At 41.5% G+C, this 25,524-nt stretch overlaps 1 protein-coding gene across 8 annotated transcripts; it reads left to right on the top strand.

Moving 5' to 3' along the window:
* The first annotated feature begins 1,380 nt into the window (after positions 1-1,380).
* On the top strand, positions 1,381-25,446 carry arhgef11 (Rho guanine nucleotide exchange factor (GEF) 11). 8 transcript variants are annotated; one of them, XM_053859923.1, is made up of 43 exons: positions 1,381-2,839; positions 3,261-3,293; positions 4,770-4,784; positions 5,792-5,883; positions 6,643-6,747; positions 6,904-6,953; positions 7,173-7,230; positions 8,158-8,354; positions 8,426-8,497; positions 8,605-8,712; positions 8,880-8,928; positions 9,130-9,167; positions 9,275-9,367; positions 9,593-9,661; positions 10,002-10,106; positions 10,243-10,341; positions 10,478-10,520; positions 10,731-10,827; positions 11,662-11,784; positions 12,554-12,577; positions 12,667-12,793; positions 12,884-12,977; positions 13,116-13,145; positions 13,282-13,411; positions 13,493-13,699; positions 13,835-13,882; positions 14,037-14,185; positions 14,348-14,488; positions 15,087-15,163; positions 16,015-16,140; positions 16,278-16,395; positions 16,467-16,615; positions 18,377-18,452; positions 18,522-18,704; positions 18,780-18,861; positions 18,967-19,047; positions 19,135-19,184; positions 19,385-19,528; positions 20,141-20,371; positions 20,513-20,617; positions 20,734-21,023; positions 22,699-22,831; positions 22,892-25,446. In XM_053859923.1, the coding sequence occupies exons 1-43, from the start codon at positions 2,805-2,807 to the stop codon at positions 22,939-22,941; spliced, it is 4,326 nt and encodes a 1,441-aa protein (XP_053715898.1). In that variant the 5' UTR covers positions 1,381-2,804; the 3' UTR covers positions 22,942-25,446. The 8 variants fall into 8 exon arrangements, with proteins under 8 accessions (XP_053715898.1, XP_053715900.1, XP_053715903.1 ...); XM_053859925.1 differs by lacking the exon at positions 3,261-3,293; XM_053859928.1 differs by lacking the exon at positions 9,275-9,367.
* Positions 25,447-25,524: the final 78 nt, after the last annotated feature.

Genomic DNA, 25,524 nt, shown 5'->3' with positions numbered 1-25,524 from the left:
AAGGTCTGTCTCTTGGTCTCCGCTCTAATTAATTCCAAAGGTGTTCTATGGAGTTCAGGTCAGGACAGTCAAGTTCATCCACACCAGACTCTGTCATCCATGTCTTTATGGACCATGTGCTCCAACCCTTTCCCACAAGGTTGGGAGCATGGAATAGTCCAAAATGTTTTGGTATCCTGAAGCATTCAAAGTTTCACTAGAACTAAGGGGCCAAGGCCAACTCCTGAAAAACATCCCCACTCCAAAATTCCTCCACCAAATTTCACACTTGGCACAAGTGCAGTCAGAAATGTACCATTCTCCTGGCAACCTCCAAACCCAGACTGGTCCATCAGATTGCCAAATGGAAAAGTGTGATTCATCGCTCCAGAGAAGGCATCTCCACTGCTTTATAGTCCAGTGGCAGCTGCTTTACACCACTGTATCCAGCGCTTTGCATTGCACTTGGTGATGTATGGCTTGGATTCAAAAACCCATTCCATGAAGCTCCCTGTGTACTGTACTTGGGCTAATCTGAAGGCAACATGAAGTTTGGAGCTCTGTAGCAATTGACTGTGCAGAAAGTCAGCGACCTCTTTGTACTATGCGCCTCAGCATCCGCTGACCCCTCTCCTTCAGCTTACATGGCCGACCACTTTGTGGCTGAGTTGCTCTTGTTCCCAAACTCTTCCATTTTCTTTTATATATATATATATATATATATATATATATATATATATATATATATATATATATATATATATATATATATATATATATATATATATATATATACACACACACATGCAATACAGGGCCGAACCTTGGCCACCTCTCTCTAGAGTAGTACAGTATGTGAGTGGTAGTTGGTCTTGATGTGATGGATTGGTGAACCCTGTTTCGCGCTGAAGAGACAGTTTCCAGTTCTGCACAACCCTGTCTGGAAAATAAGCAGAAGTACACTTATATTTGACTGTATGAATTTCATTAAATATTTTTATAAACTATTTTAACATTGTAGTTCCTCTTTCGAACTAATGACTCACTATTTAAACAATTCTGGATTTTTTTCATACACATATTGGCCTTGGTTCATTCGTTATTTCCACAGCCTCTGTATTTATAACTACTTGTTTTTTTCTCCACAAAACTCACGTATTTTAACTTAATCAAATCTCTTGAATGGATTAGAAAAGCGGAGACTTGTGTGTTTCTAGTCAATAAAGGAGTTGTCTTTATCTTAAACCACGGTCTAGTGAGGAAGCAGCTGAAATCCTGGTGTTATAGGGTTATCAAGAATACAAATCAGATGATTCAGATAGTTTATTCGACTAGTTGGGAGGTTTCAGCGCATCATCGGCAGGTCCCTGCAGTAACACTGTAGCAGCAGATGCGGGCGCCGGTGCGCTGTGTTTTGTTTGTGTGGCTCTCGAGGGACATGATGGTGGATCCACAGCAGGATCACAACACTACCGAAACAATATTCAGGACAGCTATTGTGTGAGGACACGCCACATTTGGACTTAGGTGGACTCGTTTTGATGGACAACACACTGCGAGGGGGAATGAGACGCCCGCTGCGGAACATTTGTCTGGAAGAACGGAGCTGAGGTGGACTTCTGCTGGGACTTACCGGACTGGACTGTGGTATTTACAGAGACGAACAAATACCACTTTCAATTTCTCACCTCGAGCCGGAATTTTGACGGAGTTTCATTTTGGCGTCACCCCAGCGGGACGGACTCTTTGCTTGGCTCATAGCCGGACACAGTGAGCGCTCAGGCGGCTTGAGTTTTAACGCCATGCCGCGGCTCGACCTCGGCCCGACCACTAAGCTAACGTCAGCGAGCTAACGCGAGCGAGACAGATTTTCACATGCCCCACTAGTTTATCAAGACACTAAGTTGCCGGGCTACGATGCGTACGTAAGAAGCACATTCGACTTTACTCGAAAGCACCTTTGATTTGTATCAAGTAATGACATTACTTGTTTAACTATCGGTTGACCTGCCTGCGAGCGAGCTAATTCGTTAGCGAAGGCTGCACACCCAGTGATAGTCTCAGGCTTCTGTTTACACTGACAACTATGTAAGGTTATATAGGATAAATTGCGTGTAGTGTAGAAACGGGTCTTCAGTCTGGTGGCAGGTTGCCTAAAAGAGAGTTCGGTTGGTGATTTCCTTTTGAGCTACTTGGCGTTTTCAACCACTCTCACTGGAACACTGCTGTTACCAGTCCACCCTGAGCCTTCATGCTTGTCGTTTCAACGTATCTATGCACGGTTGAGAAATAAGCCTTGTTCAAATAGTGCCAATAGTGTTCTGGATTTTGGTATCTCTCTTGCACATATCTGAATACACGGGTGTAAAAGTAGGCTGTTAAAGTAAACGTACTATCCACAGTAGTGTAGTTGTTGACCTCCTGGAGCAGAGCTAGACATATCAGCCGCTCATCTATCATTTATGATCGTCGCGAAAACAGACACTGAAGATCAACCGTCGCCCTGAAACATCATATATTCATTGCAGCCAGTACAACTATAACACAGTGTTCAGGGTGGAACATTTAGCTCTGACATATTGCAGCACTTTATCAAAATTCCTCTTGTCTTTACTGGATCAGTTGGGTGGATGGACGATGGAGGGACTTCCTTTATGATCTCAGCCTACCACCCAGTACCTGATGCTCTGTAGTCTCTCTAGCCATCATCAGCACTGTGTGGACTTCTATTTGAAGATGACAAACAAGAAGATGGAGATTCAAGCTGCCAAGTGACAGAGTTATCCTACACCAGGAAGCAGAGGAGAGCAAGTCTGGCTGCAGACATGAGTCTTCGCCAACCCACCTCCACACTTGACAGGTAACAACCATCTGCTCCAGCAAGGGTTTCACTTGCTTTTACTGAAAAAATGTAGGCCTCCCAGATCGACAAATCATCATTTGTTCCATCTGGCTGAGGTTAGGTCTTGAAAAACTAGTCAAACAGGCTGTTTACAGTCACAGAGAGGTGAAGGGAAAAAAAACACTGCAGCTGTAGTTGTCTCTTTAACACTCATCGCCCTGGTAGACACCTAACTCAACTTATATTTGTTGTCAATATTGATTCTCTTCTAAATAATCCTTTGACACTCTTCTGTTCCCATGTTATTACAACTCAGTAAAATCATGTCATACTGTTGTGGCTCACTGACTATCTGTCTGACTCCTCTGTCTTCATTATCACTTTTCCATCTGTGTTTGTGTGTACGTGCTCATTCTGTACCCTGTGCTTTCTGTGTTAGGGCAGTCATTAAGAAAAAGGTCCACCTGCTCAGGTAGGACTACTGGCCAGTCAAGGCTTGTATCAATAGTTTGTGGGATAAACCACAATTTTAATGATCTGCTGTTGTAGAAAATGATGTGTTACACAAAAACTTGAAGGACCTTTGTTTCTTTTTGACAACAAAGAGCTGTACCATAAGTGTCCATTGATTCGTAATAATGCACTCTGATTTTGCTACCATGGTAGATGTTGGAGGAAATTGTGAACAAAAATGTGCTGTTGAAACATGTTAGTGTTGATATGAGATGCACTCATGAGGATGTTTCTTAGTGACTGCTCTTTCCTCTTAGATCATCGCTGTTTGATATTATTTAAACTAGGGAAGCTCCGATCGATCGGTCACCGATCACGATTGGCCGATTTCAGCGTGATTGGTGAATGCTGATCGCTACCTGTCATTGCCGATCACAACATCTGATCACGTGTGACTGCCGGCGCTCTGATGAAGCCCCGCTGGTTGTGATGCGTCCGCTCCTTCCTACTCGCTGCTCACGAAGCGGCATGTCTGCTGTGGAGCTTCTTTCAATCTGTCATGTAAAGTTTGCATCCTGCAGCTCATGCACGGGAAAGTGCTGTGCTTGCAACTGCCTTCAAATTAAAGCTCCAGCACTTGACGGAGCATGGAGGGTTTTCCGGGCTCATGAAAGTGAGACAGCTGGTTCCTCAGCAACACCCACCGGTCCGAGTGTGACATTCAGAATGATAACAAATAATTCTTAATTTCACCCAGCCAGATAAACCGCCTTTCTCAGGTGTCGGAAACGACCGGATGCAACGCTGTTTTGGAGTCGGGTGCAGAGTTTGTCAACCACCTGAATCTTAAAACTTTTGAAATCGTCCAGAGTGGAAACTTTCATAAATGCAATGCTCTCTGTCTCAGAGTTCTGCTACAGTATGTAAATATTTCACGGACATAGTACAGTCTCTAGATTCACCTGCAACGTCTCACATGAAATTTCATGTTTTTGGTTGATCTTTTGACAGAACAATTGCTGCATTCAGCAAGGATTTTCTATTTTTTGCCACCTTAAAGAGGTATATAAAAACGTGTCTGAATTAAAATGATTCAAAGTTCATTTTTCACTTTATGTATACAGTAGGTCTCATCATTTTGATTACAAATTCATTGTCAATCCATGTGATCGGTATCGGTATCGGTGATCGGTGGTGATTGGTTGATCGCTGGAAAAAAATCCTGATCGGAGCATCCCTAATTTAAACAATTGTAGCTGTCTTTTTGTAAAATGCAAATATATTATCAGCAAACTAGATGGTTTCTGTGGTATGGCTTCAATTTTAATTAGCAACTTTTTATAGATTTGTCTCAACATTTTATCTCATATTTTATAGTGTAAGGTTAGACACAACGTAGTATCTACTGTTATGGGTCTTTAACCTTTTTGGTTGATCACCTTTTTTAAAATTTCACAATAATCTCTTGTTTCTTTTCTGTCTACCTTGCTTTCAGTCCTTTTGCTGCTTGGTGAGTTTCCTGTCTGTGCTGTAGTTGCTTGCTTTGATATGCCTAAGTCTTTACTCTTACTGTCACCCCTACTTCAGGATGTATTTTTTTTTCTATTGTCCAGACAAGAATATATCGAACAAGAAAGATTGGGCAGGATGGACTGGTATTTTATGTTTGACTGCAATGCAATTAATTACTAACATAAGATAATAGCAGTAAAATTGTCATTATCAATTTAGATTTAGTTCTTTTTGCTGCCTAATATATCACACAAACACAAAAGTGTGATCTAAAAGTTTGACATTTTCTGTCCCACTGTTCCTCATATAAAACAAACATGCTACTTTATGACACGTTTGCTCCAACTACGTCAATTGCAACTTATATCCTGGACCCAATATTACCCATCTTGTCAACAGTACATGTGTGAACTCTCAATGATTTGATTGATGTCTGGTCAATCTGTCCTTTATAGTGTTTCATGTACACTTGGCCTTGTGAGTTATGGTTTTCTATTGGTCTTGCTGTAGTTTGAGGAATTGAAAAAACAAAAAAAAACAACAAAAAATATTTTGAATTCCTCCTATGGGGAAGTCATGGAAGAGTATGGTGATATTTTTGTTTTTGTCTCTCCAATAATGATGAGTAGATCAGTACCTTTAATACTGCACAATTTAATCATCAACTTCGAATAGAGAATCATCCCATCTTGAGCCATTGCATGTTTAACAAATCTTTCAACAGCAGACCGTTTAGCCTCAGGTCTAATATTTTACCTGCTAGTGTTTTGCAACCCATTTGGCATGAGTTGCATGAATTTTTGCTGTTGTGATATGTTGTTCGGGCTGACATGCTCACACAGTTTTCACACTGCTCAACAGATTGTATGACTAATGCCACACTCCAGCTGCGTTTGTTGAATTGGCGCGTTCTTTTCTGTGTTTGAACGTCTTTATTGGGTGTGTTTTGATTATTTGTGAGGCATTAGTTGACTTTTGCCCTGTACTTCCTCTACACCAAATCAGGCTCAGCAGTCTAACCATTGGAGAGTCCGATCGTAAATTGTCTGCCGCACAACAGAGGGAACTGCTGACTGAAATTACTACTGAGAGTACAGGTAAGTCACAGTGTTTGGCTTTCAATGTATTATGTTGTTCTCTCTGACCGCAGAGCACGCAGACGTGGAAATATGTCTTTTTGGCGCAATACTTATTTTTCCTGTGGCACAAATGTGTACCCATGCTGTTTATTTATTGCACACTATGTTGGTGTCAGGTGTTTTTTTTCATAGCCGTAGATTAGTCACTAATTTAACAGTTTTATTACTGGCTCCTGTGTTCTACTTGCTATGTGCCAAACACCTCTCCAATATGTGTTGTCTATTTTCTGATTGAAAGTATCTTGGTATCTTAACACGTATCCCAATAACACTCCATTAACAGATTCTTTTAAATCACTTTAGTAGATTTATGAAAAATTAGCCAGTTGATTTGTCTCCTAAGACACTAGGGTTTTCGCAAGTGACCTGACACATTGGATGTGTTCGTGTCAGTGCTTACACACAGTCACAGTTTTATGCTACACTTTTGTCTTCAGAGCTCATATTAAATCCCACTCAGCACACTGATGGCATGCCGCAGACCCATTGGTCTGTTATTTTCACGAGCCATTTCCACTACACACATGCCTTCAGGACTGTCCTGCTCTACTCATCATGCATTGCTCATTGTTAGAACTACACATATTCACCCCAAACTGAGTCGTACAACAAAGAAAAAAGTATGATCCGAAAGAGATGCACTCTGAAACAGTTCAGTTTTTTTCGTAGATGAGTTGTGAGCAATAAAGTCATTGTTTTTTTGTGTTTAATTTCCAGGTCCCGGCCTTGTGCAGAGATGTGTGGTTGTCCAGAAGGACCAGCTGGGTTTTGGGTTCACAGTATGTGGTGAGCGAGTGAAGTTGGTGCAGAATGTTCGACCCGGTGAGTAACTAACTTCCTGTGAATTTAATGACAAAAGATTAAAGTCAAACCTAATGAAGTCATAGCAGCAATTCTGAGATTACAGAAAATTGTTTATGACACTCTTGTACTCTCCTGTTTGAAATGTCTTGCTGTGTTATGTGTTTTTCCTACTAGGGGGTGCTGCAGTGAAGGCTGGGGTCCAAGAAGGGGACCGCATCATCAAGGTATTAAAAATATCTTTTTAAAATATAATATTTCTTGTGCAGCTTTATGTCAATAAACAAAATCAGACATTTATGGTAGCTAACTGCACCATTTAACCTTCTGGCTAATGGATGGGAAACCAACATTTATATGATTTATTTTTTATGCAGTATGAGATACATGTACACAAGTGGATTTATATTCCATTTATAACTGTTTTATGTCTCATCTTTCCTCAGGTGAACGGTTCGCTTGTGTCTTCCATGTCCCATCAGGAGGTTGTGAAGTTGATCAAATGTAAGTCTCACCTTCAGAAGTGAGCTCAGCCTTGCTCTCTTTCTTACATTCCATTTATATATGTTACATCAATTTTATACCTCTGGAAATTTTTACTGTCATTATCAAAAGTCACTATTTTCTTTCTCCTTTCCACTGAACTACATTTTCCTGTATTTATACGCAATTGCTCTCTGTGTGAATAAAAAATGTTTGTGTTTATGTGTTATACGACAACAGGGATCTTTTGGCTTTAATTTTAAACACTCACAACAAAGTTTATTTCCTGTAAGTGGAAATTTGCAGGCCAAGTTGAAACTAATGCAACTTTCTATGCAGGGTTGAAAGGTCTTTCCCAATCGAGATATGAATATTCAAAATATTACTATTGTAAAGTCAATGAGACATCATTATCAGGTCTTACTTAGATATTCCTGCCACACCCCTCTTTCCTTCATAGAGTTGACAGTGACAACATGGCTAGTGCTAACAACAAGACGCAAAAAAAAGCACCCAAAAAAATGTGGTGAAACGGCAGCAGGCAGCCCTGCTTATATCAGCGAGTGAGTTCGACCCGCTGTTAGCACAGACATTGGTGTTTTTTTTTTTAATTAACAAGAACATTTTTGATCCTGTAATAAGTGATAAGAGAGTAAAAAAAAGTCAAATAAAAATATTTTAAAATAGTGAATCTTTTTTTTTTTTGCATAAAAATCATTTTTAGGCCATATCGTCCATGTCTAGTGAACAGCTAAATCAATGATGTTAATTACACATATCCTACTTGTTGTTGATCGTTTTTTCAAATGGAGTTTTCACTAAACCCACAGTCATATGGTATTATATCAATATATCCATATCGCTCAGTCCGACTTCTATTGTTGTACTCTACACGTGGCAGATCCCTCTTTTAAAGTTGACCTTTTCAACGCATTTCGCTCCTTACAGCTGGACCGTACGTGGCCTTGACACTGCAAGGTCCTCCGCCCTCCTCTTCATCCTTGCCCCTGGAGCCCCTCCTAACTGACCTCTCGCCTAATCAAAAGAATGTGGGTGGTGACACTCCATCCCTGCCTCCTCCCCCTTTACTCTCTGGACTTGGCAGCACCCCCACCCAAAGAATCACTGGACCCAAGCCACTACAGGTGACCCTCATCTGTCACTGATCTGGAATCTGAGAATTTGTGTGTGATTAAAAAGTCTTAATGTTTGGCAGGACCCAGAGGTACGAAAACATGCCACTCAGATACTCATGAAAATGCTGGAGCAGGAGGAGTCAGAATTGCAGGTTAACAAAAGATGCTTTTTAAATAATTGCTTGATCCTATAAAAGTCGAACATTTCTCTAATGCCCCATGAATTGTTGGTAACCAACTCTTATGGTGCCATTCAAAGGCGTTATTGGAGGAGCAGCTGAGAAATCCGTCACCATCTCTGGAGGAGCGGATTGAAAGTGCCAAAAGGAGAGCTCATCAAGTCAGGATTAAGATTCAGCAGGATGTGGTAAGAACTTCTCAATACTTTCTTGATTTCTTTTTTGTTTCCATCTGTAAAATACCACAGACAATTATCAACTATGATACATTCACATTAAATAGTTTAGCAGAGAGATTATGCTCATTAATGGTGTTTAGAGAGTGTGATTTTTCACGTCTTTTTTCTCCACTTAGGAGGGAACACGGTGTGAATCTATCACAAATTATGTCAACGCAGGAGAAGGTATGTAATCCTTGCTCAGCAACGGTGTTCCCTTTCAGGACTCTCCAAGCCTTCCTGAGATTCAGCTTGTCTTTGCTAACCCGTTTTATTGGTTATTCATTTCTAAGATTAAACAAAACAAACAATGGAAGTCACAGCGCGACTCATCTTTTTCTCTGCTAATCTAATACATCAAATCTTATTTGCATTTTTCTCTGACAGGTCGATTATCAATGGACTCAAGTGAAGGAGACATAGAAGTAAGTGTCATCCTTTCATTGTTTTCTGGTGCATGTTTGTGATAGTGGCACTCATCCCATCCAACTGGTCCCTTCCTGCACATCCCCTGCACCCTCCTCCTTCCCAGGCCTTTGAGAGTCCCCACTCTTCCCCTTCGTCGTCCTTCCTGTCTCCCAATTTTCACCGGCAGAGCTTTGGCAAACACACTGTCACTGATTTGGTGAGATGGATAACATGTATATATTTGTCGACTGGTTGACGTGTCCAAATTATTCTTCTTTGACCTCACCATTGCATTATTTCGTTTTTTTTATGCCACTTACGATCTATTTAAATAAAAGAAGGCATGTTTTTATGTTTGTATCAGTTCTAATCTTGGATAATTGATTAGTCAAAATAAAGTGTCTCGTTAGGCTCCTGATTTATTGTGGGTTTGTGTTCGAAGGTTGGAAGGCCACAGATCATTGGTCCAGAGGAAGAGGACGACGAAGATGATGGTTATGCTTTTGATGAGGTTCGTGTTTTATATAGACAAGACACCCACAAAGCACGTCTGCACAAGTATGACTGTGACTGTAATGTCATTTAACACACGTCTGGGTCGCACGGTTAAGTGAGTGGAGATTTTTATATGCTTCACCCAGCTCTGCCTCTACGGGAGGGATCTTGAATTTGGAATTTGGAAGGCAATAATCGTGATAAAATCTTTCACTTTACCCCTAGATCTGGTCCCATTTCCTTTCAGCTGGTTTAGCATATGTGATTATTTCCAAAGAAACAATCTGGCTCTCTGATGAAACGATTATTTTTGACTTGACTGAGCAGTTGTCCACAAATTTTTTTTTTTTTTTCAGATGGATGGTCCGTTCCAGGATATTGAGCTGTTAAAGTTACGCCCAGCACACATGACAGTCTTCATGAGATATGTGTTCACGCAGCTTCTGGACCCAAACCCGCTGGTAATACGCTTGTAAAAACACCCATTTTACATTAGGCATTTGGTTTCATTTCAAGAAGGCCATATATTTAGATAGAAGATAGAAGTGCTCTCATATGCTTAATATTTTGTCTCTTTCTCTTTCTCTCCCAATCAAGTTGTTCTACCTGTCAGTCGAGGCATACCTGGGTGCCAGTCCTAAAGATGCCCGTTCACTAGCACCGCAGATCTGCTCACATTTTCTGGACCCAGATGCTGTATGTACCGATGTAGCTTTTCATTTTTACTTTGCTGCGCAATTATTTTACGACCTCCCAAGTACTCTTTCATTATCTTAATGACATTAGAGTCCAGTTATTGTACCTGTTCTTGAATATGTATTTCATCCTACAGCCATTGAAAATCAAAGTAAGAGAGGAATACATGACAGATATTGGTAAGTCAAACTTAATCTTCACACTTGACAGTTTTTGATTTTGTCTGTCTGGTGTCGCAAACATAGGTGTGAATGAGCTAGTCTGAAGCAGAAAAGTAGTCTCCTAAAAGATTTGGAATTGTGCCATACCGCAGCATGTTTCAAGATTTGCACGTCCTAAAACACACAAAACAGATCTTGATTGATCTTTCTAAAATGTTGTCTCTGCAGAAAGCCGACTACATGCACAGGAGGACATCAGAGGACCGTTGTCAGAGCTGCAGCAGCAGGTGCTTCCAGATATCCACGACCAAATACAGGACTACAGGTATACAGGTTTCTTATACACTACACTACACACAAAAGAATACATGCTGAAATGAAAATATAAAATACAGTACTTTCCAGACTATAAGCCCATACTTTTTTTCTCATGGCTGTAACCTGTAGCTTAACAATAGTCGCTGATGTATGGATTTTTACAGTGAAATTTGCTTCTTGCTGTCAAGACATTAAGCCTTGTTGCATCAGTCCCATAAAATTAAGTGCTCACTGCGCTGTTCGACCGTGTGTATTCCCTGGCCGGCATTTTCCACCAATTCTTCAGTGCAGCAGTTGTGGAAGAAAGATGACCGTTGCATTACTGGTTTTTGGGACTACACGCTTCTCAGGTGAAGAAATGGAGAAAAGCGTAACAGTGTAGTCACTGAAATAGCAGACTCGGGTGGACAAAATTAAGTCTCCCAATAGAGGGTTTTGTGAGCCTATGAATCAGTTGGAGAAAGTTCTTTGATATCCAACACCTTCGACTATGAAGTTCAAAGACAATCGAAAGCCTTTTAATTTGTACTTTTTTCCTATTAAATTTTCTGTTCTTCAATGTGAATAAAAAATTAGAGGAAACATTGGTCTTGAAGTGCCTGAATCGCTTGCCTTAGTTTATCTCCTTTCAGCACTTTTGTAACTTGAAACTTTGTGACTTTCATGATAGAAACATGATTGGAGGGCTGACCACTTGTCCACCCAAAGTACAAAAAAATATTCTGTCTTAGTTTCTTGGTCACGAGACACAATATGCCTTCACTGCTTTGGTAGAATGACTTGGAAGAGTGTACTATTTGTGATAATAAGGTTATAAAAAACGATGCTGTCTGCTCAACAGGAGCAAGCAGATGATGGGCCTCGGCTCTTTGTTTGGAGAGGGTGACCTGGTGCAGCTTGATGGTGACCCAGTAAAGGAGAAGCAAGTAGTGGACAGACAGGTCACAGCCCTGTGGGAAATACTGTGAGTTGATGTATACTGCTCTTGTTTATTCATCATGTGAACGCTGCATTATATGAATGGATGCGGTTACAAGAAAGTCAACCATGTGTACTTGGGGCTTGTGGGTTACTCAAATGCATTCTACCGTCGATTAAATAAAATCAGTTTGTTTTTGTATTAAAGGCAAGACTATTAATGAATTATATTTGTCAAATATTCAACTGCTACTCATCATTCAGAATTTATTTTTATAAAATGATTTGTATACTGTAGCGGTAGAGCTTCATAGACACGATATTGAATGAAGAAAATGAAGCATTAGTCTCCTTATAGTCATTTACTGGATACTATGACATGGATTCATTGTAAATAAAATGTCTGCCACTTCAGATTTACTTTTATTAAAAACTATGTGGCCTATGTTTAAAGTATATTGACCTTACACACAAGCACCTTATTCCCTGGGGTCATGAATCAGGCGTGCTGTCCACATTAACCCCAGCCACAGACTTGAGCGTTGAAGGCCCTCATAAAAGGTGATGACGAAGCAACAGAAGAAGCTCACCTGAAGTCTGATAACAAAGGTCGTTTAGGCAGTAGCTCATCCTGGAAAACACATGACATTTATTTGTTTTAGCCCACACACATTGGCTGTTTATGTCACATGACCTCTGTGCTGCCTTCTCATGCTGGCTTCTGATACTGCAGCGTGTGTGTCTCGTTTCGCGTTTTTCCTTTGTGGGCAAGATCATACGTCAACATTTTAAAAATATTTTCTTTCCCACTGTAGCTCAAAGCATGAAGAGGACCGGAGGTAAAAATCCTTTTGACACACTTCTGACTAATTAAGTGAACCTTAAGGAAATTTATATTGGCTTCACTGCGTTACCTCTCACTCTTCAGTTCTCCATTGGCGTCAGCGGTGCTCCTCTATCTTCGTCATTCGGGTATCAAACTGAGAGATTCCAAGGTTTTTCCTGGTCTCAGCACTGAGAAAGAGAAGTGGCTGGCTTTCCTAAAGACAAAAAAGGTCAGCTGAGCTATAAGATAACAACAACATAACATAGTCGATCAAGCATTTTCTTCTAACTTGATTTATCGTTGCTTCCTCTGTTCACAGCTGAGTGGTGCAAAGAAAGAGAAAGATGGTGAAGAGAAAAAAAGAAATCCTATTTTGAAGTACATCGGGAAACCACGGTCCACAACCCAATCCAGTAAATAGAAACACACGTGCAAACACTGTCATGTTCACATCCCACAGGTTCATTGTTGACTGCTTTATGGTTTAATCCTAATGTTTCATGATTTGATTTGATCCCCTGCCTTTTTTTCATGTTTGATTTGTTTTTTAGCATTCCATATCCCGTTGTCTCCTACTGAAGGTACAATGTTTTATCTTTCATTTGGTTAGTTATAATTATGTTGCCTCACACCTCGCACTTCTCATTGTCTCCAGTCAAATTGTACTCTCACTGACTGTTCACTTCACCATGTGTTTTTCCAATCTTACTTGTGCAGTCCGTCACGGCAATGTGAGGAACATCATCCAGCATTTTGAGAACAACACTGAATCCGAAGAGGGGGGTGAAGCTGTTGACCCTCAAAGGCTGTCCACGAGCAGCAGCTTGGGAGAAGACAGCCTGGACAGGTGATGCGTTGGACTTCATTTGATTTCATTATTCACGTGTTCATGTGGCACAAATTTTCAACTTTAGCTTTTCTCTTCCAGCCCTACTGTTTTGGTACGATTGGCACGCAGTGAGTCTTTGAAGGCTCAAGGGGAAGGCCGTCGTCGGGGCATAGCATCAGGAAACGAGTCGGTCCCACGCTCTCGCAGTGATGTTGACATGGAGGACAGCGGAGAAGAAAGGGAGGGGGCAGGACTCCGGCCGCTGCAGCATAGTGGCTCATCATCTGCCTCCAGCAGCTCTGCACGGTAGATGAAACATTCATTTCTCAATGTTATTTGGGAAGCTTAGTTTTGTGAAATGAATCGTATTAAGATACTGAACTGGGCGCACAAGGCTGATATATAGTTTTTACATCTCTCTTTCCACTGTCCTAAACTTAGGTCTCTAGAGAACCCTACACCCCCATACACACCTCGGTCTCGACGTAGGTGAGTGTTCATGTCGTCCCCAGAAACTCGTAACTGAATAGTCTCTTCAGGTTTCGCTCACTTGTTCAGAACACTAAGGAAGTGCCTTGTAAGTTTGGCTGGAGCCTGCCCTCACTCCATTCACATTTCTTAAATGGTCTGACATTGTGTTCAGGAGTATGGAATCACCGCTGGCTTTGCTGCCCGACACAATGGTTTTGGAAGATGATTTGGTTGACGGTCACAACTGGCAGGAGACGGTGCCTCCCCAAGTGCTCGCCACGCTCAGCCCAAAGGAGGTTGACAGACAAGCGGTCATATATGGTAAAGTGGAAACATTGTTGACAGAAATGAATTCTATTATATTAAAACATTACAATTGTGCCTCTCCTATTTGTTAACAAGATAAAACCGAAATAAATTCCAACTGTCTGTTTTAACTTGGCCGCTTAATGTTCCAACTTTTGCTTTGCTCTCTTCTCTCAGAGTTATTTACCACTGAGACTTCCCACCTACGGACGCTACGGGTCCTGGACCAGGTCTTCTTCCAGAAGATGCGGTCGGTCCTCAACTCTGAGGAGTTGGCATGCATCTTTCCAAACCTCCCTCAAGTCTATGAACTCCATGGCAAGTCCTTTATTTCATATTTGTCTTATTGATGTGGATTTAACAGCAAACTAGCAAAATAAAGTTGAAGAATACTGTTCTCAACTGGGGGAGTCGGCTCCCAAGTCGGGTTGCGACACTTCTTTCATTTGGAAAAAAAAAAAAAAGAATTGTTTGTGTTATTAAACAATCGTTCAACTGTTATATTGCATTGTATGTGAGGTTCTAACTACACATTTGCTTGTTTAACACATGTTTAAATAAATATAGTACATTTTTTCCTTGATTTGGGTCACAGCTTAGCATTTGGGGGCCACTGCTCTAGTTAGTGTCTTTGCTGTGATGCGTCTTTAAGCCTTTGTGATTTTGCAACTTGTTCCTCGGCAAGTATTTGTTTTCTGAGTAAATTTAATTACTGGTCAACCTCTTCTCACGGTCACTCTGTAAATATTAATTATTGAAGCAGGCCTCATTTTACTGCCTCAATATTTACTCATCGGTTATTTCTGCACCTTGGAACTTCCAAACACGATTTATTGTTTCATATCTGTGATGTGGTTCTTCCATGACAGCTTCATTTTTTCCTTATAAATGCTATATCTTCTCTGTTTTTCTGCAGAAAGTCTCTGTGATGCGATGAAGAAGAGGAGAGAGTCTCTCATTGTTGAGGACATTGGGGATGTTATGTTGGCAAGAGTAAGTGTATTGAGCACTCACCACACACCTCCGTCCGCCTACAAGTGGCATCCTGCATGGCTTGATTTGCAAGTCAGAGTTTTGGCGACTAGTCTACTGATGTGTGAGAAAATTCTCGTAGCATGAAACCTTGCTTCAGCTTATCAAATCCCGGGGGCACAAGTTGGTGACAAACTACGTTCATCACCTGGGATCATCATAGTATCTATCCTGTGAATTGATGTTTTCACTCCTGTCCTTCGATCCACATTTATTGCGGGCTGTTTTGGAAGTTTCTCATGGATAATTGTTCATTTTAAAATCAGAATTTATTTTCCCAACATCTTCAACAAGTAAATGTCACCTCAGCTGATGCATAACTCTAACCGACGGCAGCATGTCACTCCAGTGTTAGCTTCACGGAACTTGTCCACTTCAGAATCGACTAAGATTTTATTTAACTTATAAAGCCTATCTTGGTCTCGCCTCCGGCTACATTGTAGAACTGCTGACCCCTTACGGGCCAGCCAGGATCAGATCTTCAGGTGGGTCTGCTAGTCTAGAATACTAGAGGTGACAGAGGCTTTTTTGCAGGGATCCTCGACTCTGAAACACTAATACTACACTACCTTTAAATCTCTGCTTAATCTACCTTTTATAGGCTTGCATTTATGTGATATCCTCTAAATATTTTCTTAGTTCTTTGCTGTTATACTTCTAAAACACTTAGTGAAACAGCGTTCTAAGAAGTGCTATATAGTCACCTCAGTAGTGGTCAAGAGTTTCATGAGGAGTGACAGCGAGTAATACTGAAAACTGTGTGTGAGGAGTGAGAACTTCAGCCATGCAGGTTCTCATGTGTGTCATTTCAGTTCGAAGGTGCTGCTGGGGAGGAGTTCCAGGATCAAGTGTCCCAGCTGTGCAGCCAGCAATCTCAAGCTTTAGAGCTCATCAAGAACAAGAAGAGAAAAGACACTCGGTTTGCTCACATTATACAGGTACTCACAGGATTTGAGAGACTTCACTTCTTTTACATGATAGGATTTGTTTCAATTATATGGACTTGCTTAGTGCTTTTTGTGATTTCCTTTGCGGAAAAACATGGAGAGCAACTTGTGATGATTTGTCTGTACAGGAATGTGAGGCAAGTCCACACTGCCGGAGGCTGCAGCTGAAAGACTTGCTGGTGTCTGAGATGCAAAGACTCACTAAATATCCTCTGCTGCTCTACAATATCATCAAACACACGGAGGGTGAGGAATCTGATATGAAATTAATAATGGACAAGTAACTATTAACACTTCAATATAATTCCTCTCTTCAGCTGGATCAGCCGACTTCCCAAAACTCCAACGGGCCCAGACATGCTGCAGAGGCATCCTGCAGGCTGTCAATGAGGTTGTCAGGGAAACAGAACACCGACAACGCCTCAGCCAATACCAGCGTAGACTGGATGCTGCGCCTCAGTTCAAGGTAAATGAAAGTGAGAATTGGCAAGACGTGTTTATGGTTCTGTTGTGTCAATTGAAAACATTTCTTCAATAGAGCAATTGAAACACCAACTCTGTGCCTTAATTGCCAAGTGTGTGAGGATGAGGATAGATATATTTGTATTTTTTATTATCTCTCTGAATGCTGCTCTTTGTTAGGGATGTCCTGATACAACTTTTTTGCTGACCAAATAGTACTGACATTTGAATACTTGTCGATACTGAGTACTGATACGAGTGATCAATGATTTCATAACAATAATTTCATTTTTTTTTTGTCCCAGCACGTTTCCTGAACAAGCATGACACCACTGCCAAAGATTTCACTTTGATCATTTCAAGTTTAGCCTGGGAAATCTATGTATACTGTATGCTGATAGGCGGGAAGCACCATAATGGAAGAAAGTAGCAGCACCATACTGTGACTCCGGGGTCAGAGTCTCTGTAACTACTAATGTGACCGGATGGAAACTTAACTTATTGAGCGTTTTCTTGAATCAAATGGATGAATGGAATCTCTTATACTCTTTTACAGTAAAATGCGAATAACCTCTGATTCATGTCAATTTTCACCGATTTCCTGTCAAAAGGGACACTTCGTTCTATGCAGTGCTCTGTAAAAAATAGCATTACAGCTGATTACGAGCATCATTCACCACTGTGACGCGCATCAGGGAGTATATTTATCAAATGAGAGGCAACGGGCAAGTTGACCACATTTGCAGGAGAGCCCTGTAAAAACCTTTTGTGTGTTGTATGAGTATGAGCACAGTGAAATATACCAGTATTTGAGCGAGTACCGATAATGGAATTGGTATTGGGACGTACTAATCTCGAGATATACATAAAGGTATACAAAACTTTGGACTCTACCCTCATTCAATGTTTTTTCTGATATTTCATGACTATTTGCATTGTACATTCTTGCTGAAGGCAGCAAAACTATGAATGAACACATGGAATTATATACAAGCAACATCCGACTTACAACCGGGACGGGTTCCGACCAACCGGTCGTAAGTCGGATTGGACATAAGTCAAATGCCATTCAAAATAGCGGACGCGAGGGCTGTAGGTACTACTGTAGTGGTAGATCGGTGTGTGAGAGTGAGATGCTGGGATACTGTGCTGCCGGAACTGTCGTACATGTTGCGGGGCTGCTACGTGCTGCGGTGCGAGACATTGAATAAAGAAAAAAAATGGCCATGGTTGTAAGGGTGGACGTAAGTCGAGCAGGTCATAAGTCGGATGTTACTTGTAGTAAACAAAAAATTGTGAATTACTCAGAATATAATATATGTTTAATTCAAAATGGCCACCATATCCTTTGATTACTGCTTCGTTCACTCTTGGTGTCCTCACAATGAGCTCCAAGTGGTAGACACCTGAAATGGTTTTCCAATAGGTGTCTACTTCATGAAACTCATTAAGAAGGCCAAGCGTTTGCATCGCAGTGAGCAAAGCACAAGTTGACTATGTTGAGTTGTCTAAAATTTAGCTTAGATTAGGTCAGATTAGATTAGATTTTTTCCAAACTGCATAATTCCATATATCCTACTGCATATATTCAATGTCTTCAGTATGTATCTACAATGTAGAAAGTAGAAATACGGTAAAAACACTGAATCAGGAGCTGTGTCCAAACTTTTTGGCATGTATTGCTGTACTCCCAAAACACTACTAATATCATGTGTAGTGTTTTTTATTTAAGTGTTTTTAGTGAAGTTTTTTGATTTTCTTCCAGAATCTGGATCTCAGCACCAAGAAGATGATCCATGAAGGCCCCCTCATCTGGAAAGTCAGCAAAGATAAGCAGTTAGGTCAGTGTTCCCTGGTAGTGATTTGTCTATCAGCTGCTGATGTCTGACACGAGTCTTTCCTCTGATCAGAAATCCAAGCGCTGCTGCTTTCCGATTGTCTTCTGCTGCTGCAGAGGGGCCCGGACGAGCGCCTGCAGCTACGATATCCATCCCGCTGGCTCGGTGGTGGAGGCGGAGTCAGCGGGGACAGCAAGAATTCTTTCAGCCCTATGGTGAAGCTGGAATCATTACTGGTCCGTCCAGTAGCAACAGGTATGATCGGCCCCATCACAGACTAAAGGCATTTAGCAGTGCATCATGTCATTATGTGTCCGTTTGTTTTCGCAGATAACAAAGCCCTCTACGTCATCAGCACCAATGAGAGACAAATTTATGAGGTCGTGGCCAGAACATCATCTGAAAAAAACACGTGAGTTATTTTGTGCTGAATAGACAAATATTTAAAACATTTCACTTCAGTTTTGTTTTGGATCGTGCAGTTTTTCTCCACGCTGATGACTTTTCTCTCAAACAGATGGAAAGATTTACTTGAAAAAGCGATCACATCGGCGGGTGATGCCTCTTGTATGGTCAATCACAGTGCCATCCCAATATCGTGAGTTTCCTCTCCACCCTGTCAGATCGAGCGTTAATGTAAGCTTTTAATGCCAGTCACATATTCTACTTTACATTTTTTTTCCAGTTCCTCAAGTCTCGGCAGTGCATCCTCTGCTGACAACAATGTGTATGCAGGTAATACTCTCCATCTAACCGTCTGTGACATGTGCATGTTGTCCGGACCCCGAAAGGCAATGAGGAGGATTTGCAGTTAAATGCCCTGCATTGTTGAATAATGAATATTTTCTCCTCTGTGCTGCTTATCAGAAGCCAACTGTAGTTTTTCTCTTGATTGGACTTCAAATAATCTTGGTTTTATTGGTCATTTCTTCCAGACCACACTCTGACAGAACAGTCAGATTCAATGACCAGTAATTCGGCTGAAATATCGGACGACACTGAGATTCCAGATCAACAAGGATCTTTTATTGATGTTGAACGACAAACTACCGGCGTGGCTGAAGCCGCTTTACAAGACGGTATGGCTGGGCTTTTTTGGGGGTTATTGTTCTCCCGTGCGGTCATTCTTAGTTAAATCTAATTGTAAGATTTGATGAAGGCAAGTCCTTAACACCACAGGAGTATCGGATCAATATAAACAGCAGAAGGTGGAGAGGCTTCTGCGGAAACAATGTCGGCCATCTTCACGGAAATATACAAGCAGGCTTGGACTGTATAATGGTCTTGACCAGTTATTTGTCTTATATAGGCCAATTTAAAAATATGTACCTGTTTTCTTAATCCTTCATCCTTTTTTATAAATTAACAAAATGTGTTGCTTCCTAGTTCCATAGTTCTGGTAATAATAGCTAGATATTGCACGCAACATAAACAGCCATCCAGACTTGGATCTGCCTGCTCATCCCTCTCAGGACAGGATGATTATAGTCAGATGTAGGAAACTGTCCAGGTTGGAATTGCAACTCGAGTCTGATATTTTTTGAAGCGTCTGTTTTGGAAACTTTCATGGTCGATTTGTACTGAACATAGTTTGAACACATTTGGAGATACACTACCTCCTCGTGGTAGATTGATGTACTGCACTTAATTATGTACCGACGTGACCACGTTTGTTTCCCACACCGTTGCAGTCGAAACACTGAGGCAGCTCATCTTACGAGATCTCGATGAGGACGGTTGGAGTCACGACTCGGACGACACCCCCACCAACGACACTTCCAACGAGCAAAGCTCTCAGGCGGGGAAGAAGCGGCCAGGCTCTGCGGAGACCGTCCTCAGCTCCAGCACTACTGAGTGGGAGACTGAAGAAGTTGCTACCTCAGACCCCCCAGACAATAACAGTTTTCATGTTGTAAGAAAAGGTAACACACAAACGACACATTTGTTTTTCATCAGCCTGCCTGCATGTTTTCTTTGCACCGATGAATCGGTTTCTTGCTCACTGCTCTGCATGATGCACCTGCTGCTGTCTTTTCTTCATCACACGTCTGTCCTCTGTATAGCTATGGTTGCGGGTTCTTCTTCTTCCTCTGTCAACGATGGCATCACTGATGATGTCAACGTCCTCTCTCAACAATCATCCAAATCCAACGAGGCCACAGATCAGGGTAATGTCAACCACTGATGCACGGAGTCGCAGTTTCAAGTTCATGTTAGAATTTGAGATGTGCGTGATTTTGCACGTTATTTCAATTGAATGTTGACGTTCAATCTTGTGCCGCAGGCAACATGTTCTACTTAGTCATGCCAACAGAGCAGGGTGAGACTGCCACCGATGACCTTACCGACCCCCCCACGCCCACCGCCAACAGCTTTCCTCAAACCTTGGAGGAAATCACCTCGCCCCATGTGGAGGAGGAAGCTGCACAGACGCAGCAGTCGGAGACCATGCAGCAGGACCCGGAGGAAGAAGTGGATGACTTGCAAACGGGGCAGCAAAGTCACGTGATCAAAAATGTCGACGAGATCTTTCACACAATAGAAAGCTTGATGAGCAAATTGCGGAAACTGAAGGTGGGTACCTCATCTAGACTTCACATTACCACTAGATTGCGTCTCTACTGACAATGCGTTTCCAATTTAGAGAGGCTGACTTTCATGCCAGAGTCAAACTAGTTATCTATTATTGCTATTAGGGCTGCAACTAACAATTATTTTTGAACCCTGTGAAGCATGAAACAGTTGACAGAGAGCTCCAGTTCTTTAAAACTGAAGTCTTTATTGGTCATTTAGAAGAATTTAAAACCATCACTACACACATATGTATCCCATATAAAATATCTGATCAGCGTCCGTGCTATCCGACATGCTAGCTGTTAGCTCGATGGTGTGTGGTGTCACAGACTAAACAGGGAACACTCTTTCATCATTCTACCATGGTGTCCAAGGGCTTTGCTCATCCTTGAGACACGTTATCTTAGCAAACAAAACGAAGCCACACTTCAGTACACTACGACCCGTCGCTGCTCAAACTCCACTGTGACTGTGACTGAGACGGTTAGTCGTAGGTGGTGACGTAGGTGGTGACGTAGGTGATGACGCGGACGTCATAAGAGGTGGGGCGCGCAGCGACGGCAGCAAGTTGGAGTCCGACCTCAGTCAGGAACCAATGAAAGGAACAGAAATTAACATATGTTAATGATTCCAGAGAATGTGATATTTTCTCACTGCTTCTGAATAACAGCCAGTTCTCCATGCCCATCCTGCGGCCCGTGTGTTTACACCAACAGCAACACGACGCGTCGATGCACAGATTTTGACACTGACGAATTTTTGTTGTCAATGTTATCGATGAACTCAACTAATTGTTGCAGCCCTAATTGCTATAATCCAAAAAACTTTTTACTTTAATAAGCTTTAGACAGAAGCATAAAAAATAATGTTTTGTCCGGCAAATAGTGTGGTTATGCGAAGATTTTCTCTCGTGTCAAATATTAAAATATGATGATTTTTAAGTCCAGAGTCTCGTTAAAAACTGAGGCTTATTTTGGAATGACGAAAGTAAGTAGGTTGATTTTATTCCCTTAACTAAACTCTAAACCCCAAATATAAAATGATTTTCATGATCCCCGGGAAAGACAGCACTTGGTTTGCTTGAAGTGCCATGTCATTATTGCAGAGGCTTTTAAATGAGATCCCTGCAGAGCACAGCAGTGTCTAATGAAACTCTCCAGTGGTCTCTCTCAGTGCCACAGTTAGTTCTGCTGTTCTTCTCACCCTCTTTTGTTGCAGTAGGTCTGAGGCAGAGCCTGACTTGTGTCCATCTGGGTGGAGCTCTGAACTAATACGTCAATATAGAAGTAAATAAAAGGTTGTCAAATGGAATTTCCTGTGCAGACAGTGGCCATGAATGACAGTTCACTTTTTTCCGCACGACTCCAGACTGAGATCATCACATTGGCAGTAAATGCTCACTGAAGTAGTCCCACAGCAACCCTTCGATATATCTCCTAACTTTAACTCCAGTTATTTCGCTGCTGCCACACAGACTTTCTCTGGTACTGTTGCTACTATCATTCAGTTGTTAACCAGTGTGACCCAATATATATGTACAGAGCTGCTCTGTCTTTTTACAGTCATACTTTCCACTTGTCCACGATGATCCAGAAATTTAACGGCTGGTTACTAGTGTTAGCCATCAGTACAGAAGGCCGTGCCTCTGTGTTCTAACTGCTGATGTCATTGACAGGAAATCGAAAAGGCTCATCATCAGCTGTTGCAAACCCTTCGAGAGCCATCTCCAAGTCTGGAGTCTCTAGAAGGACAGAGTCGCTCTGCATCCGTCTCCAGGACGCCCTCTCTGGACAGAGGCTCGATGGATGGTGAGTGGAAACATGCCATCGTCCGAACTTGATATTGATGTGCGTTTGATGCCCATCCAGGGAAGGATGTGAGTCCTGCTGAGCCCAAGGTACAGTCAACTGGATTCTAAGGTCCCTCTGGCCAGAACACTACCGTGGGATGGACGCTGTGATGCTGCCCCAGAATCTTAGCCACTTGGCCTCATTGCCCTCTGCATGCACCAGCCACAAGGCGAAACCCTGGTGGGACCGTTTACATTTCTGTTGTCCCTGTGGCGAAGAATCCACACGCCGGCACCAGCCGGCACCAAGCAGAACATGAAGGATACCCGAGGAACATAATGAAGGAACATGAAGAGCAGATGCAGTCAGAGACATACAAATAATGGAAGTGTGAGAGAAAAATAATGACTTGTATGTGAGTCATGTGACAGACTGAAGCAGAGATTTGATTCAAGAGGGCACATCACCCTAGCACTTTACCCATAATGCTTCTCTGTGTCATGCATGTCCTGGAGAGAGGAGTGGAGAAAAAGAAAACACCCAGGAACACTTGAGCTTCCCTGTTGACCCCCACTGTCTTACTGAGTTCACTGTCAGCAGCAGCCAGTTGTACTTGGTTGATGTCAGTCAGGTTCTGTGCACTGCGACCAACATCGGACTTTCCTGGAGCTGTGAGATGCTTTTCCCCCTGTCTTGTTTTCAATCACTACTACTGTACTGTCCACTACTGATATTTAAGCAGGATTTTCAGTGCTTCTCAGAGATCAAAACACCAACTCAGCGAACTAACACCAGACACCTTCTGACTGGAATCTGCAGGAAGCCCATTTAAAACTTGAATTCTTAGAGGGAAAACTGTCACTCAGCCAAATACTGCTGCTTTCATCAACCAGCCCCTGACTGTACTACTGTGAACCAGCATCGGTCTTTGACTTCCACACAACAGCCAAGACTTCACTGCACCCCAAAACCACCAAGTTTCCTTCCCGAAAGCGTTGTATTTATTTCAACAACATAACATTTCAAGCAGAAGGTCCAGACCAATTTGGATACAGACTATCAAAGTGTTGAAAATATCTTGATGAAAACTGGAAGAACCAATCGCTGAGCATTTGCTACATTTACGCAACAGGGAAACACAAATATCTGAGTGTTTCCATATATTTATTTTAGAGTTGATATCGCGCTCAGTTTCCTGTAGCTTTATTACCAAAACGACTTTGGTTTGTTAGAGAAGCATGATACTAATGGTGTCACCAGTTTTAGTTCTGTTAACAGCACGTGAAATCGTATTGATCACCTTTTACAGGAGCGAGTCGCTGTCAAGCTGGTCGTCACACTATGTCCCTCAATGCTCTTTAAAGGCCAACCAGACGTGACTTACTCACAATATAATTGACCTGTTATTGGAAGTGATATCTTGAACTTTCGTTTTAGTTGCTAAAACTCTCCAAAACATTGACATGACAATGTTCTAATAGGAAAATACTCGACTCGTGTTGAGCTCGGCTGCTAATTGCTTCAGTTTTTACGCTTTGTGGCACATGAATAACTCGCAGAGATGTGAAAATGTAGCAAAACAAAAAATGGCAATCAACCACATCTATATTTTCTTCGGTACAGTATTTTTTATAAAGTATTCTAATGAAAGTGAGTCTTCACTGTTAAATGTACTGCAACAGTGAAGTATTAAAGATTATTTAATTCAACTTAGATGTTAAATTTTAGTGACAATGTCTCCAATGACCTCTGATTCGGATCATACAAATGTGCACAAAGGGAAGCATGAGGTCCAAGGTCGCATATTCTTGATGCTAACGCCGAATGCTGTTTTCCAACTTATCTGCTTTACTGGATTGAAGTTTTCATTTCTAACATTATGTTGACGTTAACATATCATGGAAAACAATCATTTGAATTCCTTATGGCTCCACGCAGAATGGAATTACCATCACGAGTCGTCATACTGACAGCGTTTGTCTCCATTTTTGGCTCGTCTTTTTTATTTTATTTTTTTTATTTTGCCAAGGTACTAAAATGAAGAAAGGTTCTTTTGAAGGGATTAGAGAGCCATGGTTGTTAGTAGTTCACTATCAAACCAAGATTCTCACCTGGTCTGAGTTGTCCAATTCTTAAATGACTATTTTTCCATCTTAAATTTCTACCTCTACACTTAAGTTTCCTTGCACTCTCCTTTCACTCTTTCATCTCTCACATTCACATCATTGTGGAGGTTCCTAACTGATGGTGAAGAAGCTAAATCTGATTCCTTTTTCTCATTGTTTAATGATTTTAAAGTTGCACAATAAGAACCTCCCTGCACAGTGCAAACTACTGTACTCACACACACGTACACATCATTAACTTTCGTGTCGTTGTCTTCTTTATGTGTCTTTTAAAAGCAAATCCTGTTCACTGATGTAATATAGAGAGAGATCAGACCCACTTGTTTTATATGTTATTTTCTGTAAAGCCTTAGTCCTGGTATTTGATTTTATTTTTGTAGATATTACGAGGAAAAAAGGATGTATAAATTATTTTCTTCTCCCTTGTTTTTAAAATGGTGAGATGGTTTAGCTGCACAGAAAGAAAAACAGATGTTGGATCCATGTGTTTGTGAGATTAAAAAGAAACTGGACAAAGCAACAACCGGTCTTGTTTTCTGTACGCTGAATTGAAACTGCTTCTGTCTGAGAATTGGGTTAAGAAAG

The sequence above is a fragment of the Synchiropus splendidus genome, chromosome 3, assembly GCF_027744825.2.
Source record: "Synchiropus splendidus isolate RoL2022-P1 chromosome 3, RoL_Sspl_1.0, whole genome shotgun sequence".
Taxonomy (NCBI): domain Eukaryota; kingdom Metazoa; phylum Chordata; class Actinopteri; order Syngnathiformes; family Callionymidae; genus Synchiropus; species Synchiropus splendidus.
This window is presented reverse-complemented; position numbering and strand designations above follow the sequence as displayed.

Bases quoted from the DNA above. Each gene is read 5' to 3' on its own strand.
- arhgef11 (XM_053859923.1), top strand. From the start codon at position 2,805: ATGAGTCTTCGCCAACCCACCTCCACACTTGACAG. The intron at 10,521-10,730 runs GTAAGTCAAACT...TTGTCTCTGCAG, and splicing joins GGAATACATGACAGATATTG to AAAGCCGACTACATGCACAG. The intron at 14,186-14,347 runs GTAAAGTGGAAA...CTCTTCTCTCAG, and splicing joins CAGACAAGCGGTCATATATG to AGTTATTTACCACTGAGACT.